This window comes from Gymnoscopelus microlampas, assembly GCF_963454915.1.
Source record: "Gymnoscopelus microlampas genome assembly, chromosome: 17".
Taxonomy (NCBI): Eukaryota; Metazoa; Chordata; class Actinopteri; order Myctophiformes; family Myctophidae; genus Gymnoscopelus; species Gymnoscopelus microlampas.
This window is the reverse complement of record NC_139954.1, coordinates 19180167-19191298: the sequence shown is the minus strand read 5'-3', so window position 1 is coordinate 19191298 and position 11132 is coordinate 19180167. Positions and strand designations below refer to the sequence as shown.

The following is an 11132-nucleotide window of genomic DNA, read 5'->3' as shown; positions in this document are numbered from 1 at the left end:
ATGTATGTATCTATGTAATTTAATGTATTATAATATATATATAATATGCTGCCCAGTTTAGTACACTGACACCTGTATTTTCTCCACTGTATGTTTTAGTTTTCATTTGGGTTATTTTTAACCATTTATCCCCTGATAGCTTCAATATAGAGACAAACTAATACATTTGTTTAAAATGGATTTTTCATCTGTGTGAGATTACATAGCAACAAATGAGCATTTATATTGGATCAAGCTATTATTTATATAATAATATGATCAAAAAAGAAATGCAGTGTGAAAGTGTTTAGCACATTTGACCAATAGTATTAAAATCACATACCGGTACATATTAATATCAATGTAACCTAATGCTGTATGTTTGCTTCATACTCACACACTGCAGCTGAGCGGGGATAATCATGGTCTTTTAAAGAACAAGAGTAACTTTGTACAGAGGTAACTGTAACATCAAGATATTGACTTGACGTAGCCTGCTTGATCTGGTTCTCATACCAACTGTAGGTAGGGTTGGTAAAATAAGTCAGAATACAGCTGTGGTTACATTTCAGCGTAACTTGACCTTCATTGGGGCTTGCACGAGACACCTGTAGGTCTGAAAAGAAAGGATGTGATAGAAGCATTAATATTACATTGATCATTATTATCATTCTTATATTAATCAATTACTGACATAGCACTACTGTACCTGTGACACTGAGACTAAGTGATTCTGATTGGCCCTTATCATCTCGGCACAAGTATGTATTTGAATCACTCTCTCTCAGGTCATGGATTCTTAGAGAGGAGTTGCTTTGTTTAGATCCATTATACATGAAACGATTTGTATCTCCTGAGACTTCCTGCAGATTGTCATATTCTTGGCCATTCCAGTGTGCAGTAAACCATTTCTTGATTGAAGTAGGATCTGTGATAGAACAGGGCAGTTCCACCTCTGATCCCTTCAAGGCACAGATGTTTGTTTCACCAAGAGCTACTGAAACAGAATGTTAGAAATATGAAGACAACACTGGACTTTATCTAAACAAAGGAACCAAAACACAGAGTGGAAAACAAAACAGTACAAATATGCTTTCAAAACCAGCCCTGAAGCATCTGAGAGGATGCACTGTGCGTGTTTCTGCTTGAATCTCATTTCAAATGTAATTTTAAAATAATAATAATAAGATGATAGACTAGTCTTAATAAAATAAATAACTGTAAAGCTCAGTCATTTACATGACTTTCATGTCTGCCACATTTTTGCCAAATGCAGTTGTACAGCATTGTTTAAAACATAAATGACTATTTCATGATTCTTCAAAGCTGTGACCTGCAGTCACTGTCAATAATTTCTGTCTGAGAGCAATGCATCAAGTCACATTCCTTGTATGTGTACATAAACACATTCTGATTCTGATGAATTGGTTAAGAAATGATTGAGAATCACTTCATACCTGAGAGATGCAGCAGCAAAGCCACAAACACAGACCCAGCTCCTGCCATCAACATGGTGGTCTGGTCCTTCTGCTTCTCACTAGAAAGATGACTTGAGTAACAACATTCATGAGAGCATCACTAAAACATTTTCAGCAATTTACCCAATTTGTTGAAATAAAAAGCACTGCAGGCTGCTTAGTTAATTTTTACATCTAGACAGAGGAGTTTTTACTAGCAGACAGGTTGGATTCTGTGTGTGAATGTTATTTGACACAGACAGTATGGAACTGACCTCCTTCCTCTTTTTGTATATGACTGGTAATAGTATCCTAAGTGAAGGCCACTGTTGTATCCCTGACTTACACGCATGGGTTCTTGGGCCAACAAAACAACTGATATATTTGTGAATCCTTGACCTGAAAAAAAGAGGAAAAAAAGAACCTGCTCCTTGAACTTCTTTACATGTTTCTAAAATACAGTGTATAGTATATGTAACCATTTGCATATTATGTAACATCTAATATACGAGAAGTAATATTATATCTTACATTTTCAAAATTACATAAATAGTTACAGTAGGTTATGTCAGAAAAGAGTAGCTCATATTTATATTATAAAGTAGCAGTGGTGTTGTGGTGTCTGGAGAAGTGGGTATAGGCCTACTCTAACTTTGCCCTTAACAGCGCCCTGTGTAAAAATAACTCTCATGACATGTACTCAGAATGCTGCCAAAAATGATCATATTTGAAGGCCATCTAGAGTGTGCTCTCAAAAATGACAAATTGTCAACTAGTTTCTGTTAGTACTGTATGGGCCAGAGGTGTTTACAAAGTCACTTGACTTGTATTGCGGCTAATGTTTGCTAATGTTTGAATGTATTTCAGCTACTGTAACATTCAGCTACTGCTTGTGTAAACATCATTTGTATTTATTTACGTTTACTTGAAGCAATACCTTCCTTGACCCTTTTCCATATTCAATACCATGGGGTAAAATGATAAAATAAGTTAAGGGTATAAGCATAGTCTAAATATTATTATATCATGAAAAAATATTGTATTGTTGCTGTGAAGTGATATAGTGTATTAATTCCCAGAGGGAGTTTGGTGTTTGCTAGTGTATGCTGGTGCTTGTTTAAGCTGGCATTTGTGCTAGTCATGCTGGTGTTTCGTGCTGATGACCTTCTAGTTTAAACTGGTATTTATATGATACCTGGACATAACATTTTTAGATAATAGAAAAATCAAACATGGCACAGAGGATGAGTGAATCTGCCTTCATATCTGCATTGATTCAGCCACATAATCAAATTCTTCTTCACAACAGAATGATAAACAAGATAGGGTTTGATCTAGTAAAAGCTATCACCACACAAAAAGATGCAATGATTATTGCGTAGGCCCGACGGACGCTCTGGGGAGATTGGAGCAGATATCATATAGCTTAGAAATAGGAACTGAAATTGCCTTGTTCTGATCAATTTCCCCTGCCACAGGGGTATAGCTTTGTGAGTCATATTACACATATGACTGAAGGTATAGGTATAGTACTGATCCACTTGGTTCCAGTTGATAAGCTGGAAAGAAAAATGTCTGTGTGTAAAGTCAGTTAATAATATTCATGTGTGCAACTTCCCAAACCAGTATGAGAGGATTAAAACACAAAATGAGGTATTTGAGCCATCATTATGATGAGTCTGCACCAGGCACTCCACTGGACTCTTCATTTCCTTTTTTTTGGGACTTTTGTGTCTTGTACATTGATCAGTGTCCATGCACATTTGGTGCAGTTTATTGGTGACAAGACTGCTGATTTAGACAGCTTCAGAGACTGCATTTTTGTGCATTTTTACTCAACTCTGAAACTTATTTTTTTGTTTGTAACTTCTAATGGTCTGAACCATTTCCTATCTTTCTGGTCAACGCATTCTCACTTCCAAGATGGAAAACTTCTTGGGACGGATGTCCCAAGAAGTCAAACTTTTGACTAGAAGGGGGCAAAAACGGCATGTTGACTAGGGGGGATATGATTTACGATCCTGTCCTAACTCGAACGGCGCTGAAGACGACTTTAGACGTCCTCTTTAACTGGGTTTGAGAATGGCACTTCCACATTTCTGGAGTGCGGAAGTGCCAGGGACGGCACCGTTTGACTGGAAGGGTATTTACACAATACTCAACCAGAATGAACAATTCACAACTTAGAATTGACCATTTTGTATCAGAAGAAACCAAGTATTTATTAACTCAATAATCAGTATTTTAGTACTGTAGGCTGAATGAATATATATGAATATGAAAGACAGTGGAGCACATAGAAGCTTTTACCGGTAGGCTGGATTTAAGACTTTGAGTTTTAAGTCAGAGTTGGTGCAAGTCTCAGATCCTCTGGAAGTTTGTTCCAGTTGCGTGTGACATCATAACTAAATGCTCAGCACCAGTTAGTACTACTAATTGGCCATAATGTCAATTAATTTAGACCCGGGTTATCAGGTGAGAGCAGTTAACTATTTGATTGAGGACTGAGAACCACAGTTCAGTAGCTTTACCTTTTGAGAAAACCGGTATACTGTATGTCTATGCTGCCATCTGCTGGATAAGTTAAACCCCTTCTGCTATACTCTATGTTTGATCAAACACATACAGCAGAAGCCATTGTACGCACACACCCAACCATGGAGTCTGAAGTTGAATGGGCTTAGGAGGGGACAGTGTTTGATCAAACGAATATCAAATATCTAAATATTGAATCAAGGAACTGTCTGGGGAGTGGGGAGCACACAAAAGCCTGGGTAGACATTAAAGTGACCCAGAAGTGTTTTGAAGTGAAATACCCCATTACTATTGGAAATCAATCAAAGTACATACTGTACATGGACATATGGGATTCACATTAGTGCAGTAAGACATTGTATTAGAGACATTCAGACAGTAGACAAACCACTTAATGGTAAATGATTTATTTTTATTTTACAGACGAATAAACCACTCGCCAGGTATCAGACATACTGGAATGAATACTAAATTGAAAGAAAAGGGCATTTGCGCAAATCTGTGGTTTGAGAACCACTGGTCTATACAGAGATGGTCAAGAAACACTAAGCACATTGGATTTACATTATTTACACAACAAAATAAAATGTGGGAAATTCTATGTAAAAAATCAGGCTATAGCCATCATATAACATAGAACACAATCTATTGTAATCTATTCATTGCAAAACACTTTGCAATGAAAACAAAGAGATTTACTTTCCATTATATGTACCAACTGAGTACAATATAGCAAATAATATGTATAAAAGGTTAAAACAAACATTTCTAAACTGTGATGAGATGTCAAAACAATCATGAATCAGTAGTTTATATTTATACAATCATTATAATAAAATGCTACAGCACATGACTCATTCAGAACACATATACTGATACATCAACCATATCACTCATACATGTGAATTAATATTATTTGTCCAAATGATGCTTTACAGAACTAAGTTACTCCACCTCACAAACAAGCCTCTACAGCGTAATTCCCAGTATTAAACTGGCATTATGTAACTTTAATGAATAAAATGTAATCTTGTCCAATCTGTATGGTAGAGTATGTTAATATATTGTATTTTTTCTCCCTGCTCTTCTATTGAAACAATTTGATTGTGTCAAACCTCGATCTAAAACTAACGCCAAGCGTTTGTTTAATATTTTATATGCCAATACATTTTTTTTTTTAATTTACCCTCCAATGATTTGAAAATTTGGATGTGCTACCTTATTAGGTTTTTTTCAATTTCTACTTTTTTATATGGTTTGATTAACTGTTGCACCCCTACATCTGGATGAAAGCAATTGGTCCTCCCTGGTCGTTGGCGTGAGAGAAGTGGACGGTGGCAGAGGAAGGACTCACAGGCGTAGCTGAGACATTTACATACTCAGGGTCGGACACTGACTGATGGACATACTGTAGGAGATACACAAGATGAGGAACTATTCTGTCTTCCTGTTTAGATCTTTCACCTCATACGTCCCCCCATCACACTCACATGTATAACCACCAGATGTGGGAGGGCGGGAGTACTTTGTATCCTCACACACACAAACACACACGCACGCACGCACGCACACGAACACACAGAATCCTCACCTGTCCAGGTTGTACAGGGTCTCTAGGCTCAGTCACAGACATCAGACATTTCTTCATGCTGGATTGAGTCATTGTACCATTAGTAAATAAACATAAATGACAATGGCTGATGACAGGAAGTAAATGACTTGTGAGAGAAATAATGGCCTGGTATTTTTCTTATGTTACCTGATTCCAATGTAGATGAGCAGTAGAAGAGAGAGGAGCAGTACGAGGAAGAGACGGAATGCATTGATGACTGCACCCACATTAGCTGCCATTGTTTTCCCTTTGTTTGGAGAGGAGAGGAGACATGAGGTTTGAAAGGTAAATACAGATGTCAATTATTATTTTGACATTGTCCAATAAAATGCTGTCTCTGATTAGCTGAATCTCCACTGTTATAGTTATGTTAGAGAATAGTTTTATTTTAGTTTTAAAAACTCTTACTTGTTACAGTGAGTTGGATAGTAGAGTTTCTAGTCCCTAGTTCATTTGTGGCTGCACAATAGTACTCTCCATTGTCCTCAAGGCTTATGTTTAGGATGATGTAGTTCTGTTCAAAATACACAGATGACGTTGAACTCTTCTTGTACCAGACGTATGAGTTCACTGGTGGGTTGGCATCACTGCTGCAGGTCAGATTCACTGAACTGCCCTCCTCTATTTCACCAGAGGGGCTCACTGACACCAAGGGGGTCTTTGGACGGTCTGATATGATGATAAGATTTGTCACAATACTGTAATAAACGTGATATTTAAAACAGCAATAGATACACATCATAACTACAGTATAATATACATGCATATTGTATAACGTAGGCTACTTATTCGATTTTTTAAATATAGTCTTAATAGCAAATGTAAAACATGCATTCCTTGTTGGCATATATTCTTGCATACCTACTGTAATGGATATTTTAGAATGCCTATTTGCATGCATATATTTTCATTCCCCAAATACAGAGAATATCAATTTATATAATACTGTACATCCTGAATAATATTAATGTTTATTTATAATATATTATATGATTTAAATCTATTTTTATACTCACATCTGACATTGAGAGTCTTTCCTGGACTTCTGAGAGTCTCTTGGTCTTTGACAGCACAGGAGTAGTTTCCTGCATGCTGACTGAGCACTGGGTCTAGAGTCACATAGTTGTGTTGGTTCTGCTTTAGAAACAGATTGTTCTGGTACCAGATGTAGATGGGGTTGAAGTCACTCAGAGGACAGCTGGTTGTACAGGACAGTGTCACTCTCTGTCCCTCTGTTACCGTGGTAGCAGGAGTCACTGTCACTGTTAGAGCTGATGGGTGAATGTTATGAAATCATCATTTATCATGGGGACCATGATACAAGACTATAGTTTGTTTAATTCATTAACTGTTTAATTCATTAACTGTCACGATAAAGTAGAAATATAGAGAGAAATGTGATTACTTTTACTTACCAGATATATTTAATATCACTCCAGGTTTACCATCATATTTGCCAGTTGGGTCATCTGTTATAATTCTGAATTTGTATTCTGCGTCATCGTTCTTTGTCACATTTTTGATTATCAGTTTATGTTGGTTCTGGTTCATCATAGACCCATTGTACTCTAAACGGCTGTTATAAGACAGATTTGTGGGAGCACTTTCTCCTTTCCTCCATTCAGTGAACCACATTATGTCAGTCACTACCAAACCACTGGGATATGAGTAATAACTGGACATTTCCACTGAAGTGCCCTCCAGGGCACAGATATTCCTCTTGATGTAATTCACACTCCAGCAGTTATTATCAACAGCACCTGAATCAAAATCATGATTGTCAGGGTTACATCTAAATGCATTTAAATTACATTTAACTTTCACCAATTGAATATTTGATTATATATTATATATATGTATGCATGCATGTATGCATGTATGCATGTATATATGCATGCATATATCTATGTAATTTAATGTATTATAATATATATATATAATATGCTGCCCAGTTTAGTACACTGACACCTGTATTTTCTCCACTGTATGTTTTAGTTTTCATTTGGGTTATTTTTAACACTGCATTTATCCCCTGATAGCTTCAATATAGAGACAAACAAATACATTTGTTTAAAATTGATTTTTCATCTGTGTGAGATTACATAGCAACAAATGAGCATTTATTTTGGATCAAGCTATTATTTATATAATAATATGATCAAAAAAGAAATGCAGTGTGAAAGTGTTTAGCACATTTGACCAATAGTATTAAAATCACATACCGGTACATATTAATATCAATGTAACCTAATGCTGTATGTTTGCTTCATACTCACACACTGCAGCTCAGCGGGGATAATCATGGTCTTTTAAAGAACAAGAGTAACTGTGTGCAGACTCAGAGGGAACTATAACATATTCACTTGACACAGCCATCTTCCACTGGTTCGTATACCAACTGTAGGTAGGGTTGGTAAAATAAGTCGGAATACAGCTGTGGTCACATTTCAGCATAACTTGACCTCTATTTGACCATGCACGAGACACCTGTACGTCTGGAAAGAAAAGATGTGATAGAAGCATTAATATTACATTGATCATTATTATCATTCGATATTAATCAATTACTGACATAGCACTACTGTACCTGTGACACTGAGACTAAGTGATTCTGATTGGCCCTTATTATCTCGGCACAAGTATCTATTTGAATCACTCTCTCTCAGGTCATGGATTCTTAGAGAGGAGTTGCTTTGTTTAGATCCATTATACATGAAACGATTTGTATCTCCTGAGACTTCCTGCAGATTGTCATAATCTTGGCCATTCCAGTGTGCAGTAAACCATTTCTTGCTTGAAGTAGGATCTGTGATAGAACAGGGCAGTTCCACCTCTGATCCCTTCAAGGCACAGATGCTTGTTTCCCCAAGAGCTACTGAAACATAATGTTAGAAATATGAAGACAACACTGGACTTTATCTGGGCACAAAGGAAAACAAACACACAGAGTGGAAAACAGTGGAAATATGCTTTCCACACAGGCCCTGAAGCATCTGAGAGGATGCATTGTGCGTGTTTCTGCTTGATCTCATTTAAAATGTAACGCGAAAATAAAAGTCTTAATAAAATAAATAAATGTAAAGCTCAGTCGTTGACATGACTTTCATGTCTGCCATATTTTTGCTAAATACATTTTGGAAAGTGGTACAATATTTTTAAAAACATAAATGACTATTTCATGATTCTTCAAAGCTGTGACCTGCAGTCACTGTCAATAATTTCTGTCTGAGAGCAATGCATCAAGTCACATTCCTTGTATGTGTACATAAACACATTCTGATTCTGATGAATTGGTTAAGAAATGATTGAGAATCACTTCATACCTGAGAGATGCAGCAGTAAAGCCACAAACACAGACCCAGCTCCTGCCATCATGGTGGTCTGGACGTCCTTCTGCTTCTCACTAGAAAGATGACTGAGTAACAACATTCATAAGAGCATCACTAGAAACACACATTTTCTCCCCACCCAAGCAAAATCAATTTACCCCAGTTGTTGAAATCAAAAGCACTGCAGTGCAGGCTGCTCAGTTAATTTTTAAATCTAGACATGTAGAAGATGATTTTACCAGCAAACAGGTTGGATTGTGTTTGTGAATGTTATTTGACACAGACAGTATGGAACTGACTCCTTCCTCTTTTTTTGTATATGATATGGTAATAGTATTCTGTGAAGGGCAGTGTTGTATCTGTCTTACACACATGGGTTCTTGGGCCAAAAAAGCAGCTATTATAGGCTATTTGTGAATCCTTGACCTGAAAAAGAAAAGACAAAAAAAAAAAAAGAACCTGCTCCATGAACTTCTTTACATATGTTTCTAAAATACAGTGTATACTGTATGTATCCATTTGCATACAGTATTATGTAACATCTAATATATGAGGAGTACATTGGATATAACATTTCCAAAATTACATAGTTACTGTATGTCATTTATATTATAAAGTAGCAGTGGTGTTGTGGTGTCTGGAGAAGTGGGTACAGGCCTACTCTAACTAATTCCTAACAGCGCCCTGTGTAAAAATGTGTGCTCTAAAAAAATTAAAATTGTCAACTAGTTTCTATAAGTACTGTATGGGCCAGAGCTTTTTACAAAGTTACTTGACGTGTATTGCGGATGTTTGCTTCATGAATCAAAATCCCACTCTGAAGGGACAGTACATGGGAATACATTACTGAAGGAATGTATTGTTCTGAATGAACAATCAAACAGAGTTCAGCTACTACTTATGTAAACATCATTACTTTATTGGCTGTTTTTAATGGAACATTTGTATTCATTTACATTTACTTGAAGCAATACCTTCCTTGACCCTTTTCCATATTCAATACCATGGGGTAAAATCTAAAAATAAGTTGAGGGTATAAGCATAGTTTACATATTACTATATCATGAAAAAGTATTGTATAGTTGCTGTGAAGTGATATAGTTTATTTCCCAAAGGCAGTTTGGTGTTTGCTGGTGTATGCTGGTGCTTGTTTTAGCTGGCATTTGTGCTAGTCATGCTATCACCACACAAAAAAATGCAATGATTATTGCGTAGGCCCGACGGACGTTCTGGGGAGATTGGAGCAGATATCACATAGCTTAGAAATAGGAACTGAAATTGCCTTGTTCTGATCAATTTCCCCTGCCACAGGGTTATGGCTTTGTGCCTCATATTACACATATGACTGAAGGTATAGGTATAGCACTGATCCACTTGGTTCCAGTTGATAAGCTGGAAAGAAAAATCTGTGTGTATAGTCCGTTAATAACATTCATGTGTGCAACTTCCCAAACCATTATGAGAGGATTCAAATATAAATCGAGGTATTTGAGCCATCATTATGATGAGTCTGCCCCAGGCACTTCTATCCATTGGACTCTTCGTTTCCTTTTTTTCTGTGACTTTTGTCTTTTGGCTTTAGACGTCCTTTTTAACTGGGTTTGAGAACGGCACTTCCGCATTTCTGGAGTGTGGAAGTGCCCGGGACAGTACCGTTTGACTGGAAGGGTACCCCCTTCCAGTCAAACAAGGTATACGTTCCGTATGTACGTAGCCAGAACGCTAGTATAGGCTGGGCTTAGGCAAAATTTGCGGTTATTGGGCGGATTTGGGGCGTTTCTTTGTTACTCTATTTCGGTTTTAGGGTTAGGATTAGTTTAGGGTTATGTTATTTAATTCTCATTTTTGCCTGATTTTACCGATTTCTTTTATCAAAAAATTATTTATAAAAAAATATAAATAAATCATTTATAATTTCAAAATTGATTGGGTGGGCCAGCCAGGCCCACCCAATCAATTTTGAAACCCCTGATACATACAAAACTGTTGCCAAGATGTTCTAGTGTCCATGAATAGTTGTTGTAGTAGTCCCTTTTCTCTTTATTCTTTCAGTGTGCAGTTTTCATTATTCCGTGCTTCCTACATGATACTCAACTACAATGAACAATTCACAACTTAGAATTTACCACTTTGTATCAGAAGAAACCAAGTATTTATTAACTCAATAATCAGTATTTTAGTACTGTAGGCTGAATATTTTAATAAAGGGCAGTGGAGCAC

General features: G+C 36.7%; 2 protein-coding genes across 2 annotated transcripts in view; both read right to left on the bottom strand.

The window, feature by feature from the left end:
• Nucleotides 1–11132, bottom strand: part of LOC311064345 (uncharacterized protein) — a gene marked incomplete at its 5' end in the record, with an annotated part of 40341 nt that overhangs the window by 4857 nt on the left and 24352 nt on the right. The window contains 5 exons of the mRNA XM_084084177.1: nt 377–595; nt 689–976; nt 1437–1528; nt 3454–3571; nt 8907–8998. Coding sequence (XP_083940303.1) covers nt 377–595; nt 689–976; nt 1437–1528; nt 3454–3571; nt 8907–8998 — 809 coding nt within the window. The remainder of the gene's footprint in view (nt 1–376; nt 596–688; nt 977–1436; nt 1529–3453; nt 3572–8906; nt 8999–11132) is intronic.
• On the bottom strand, nt 5037–7161 carry LOC311064719 (B-cell receptor CD22-like). The gene is made up of 6 exons (XM_084084643.1): nt 6999–7161; nt 6600–6854; nt 5992–6252; nt 5731–5830; nt 5563–5620; nt 5037–5379 (listed from the first exon to the last, which is right to left on the bottom strand). Exons 1-6 carry the CDS (start codon nt 7135–7137, stop codon nt 5248–5250), a joined length of 945 nt encoding a protein of 314 aa, XP_083940769.1. The 5' UTR covers nt 7138–7161; the 3' UTR covers nt 5037–5247.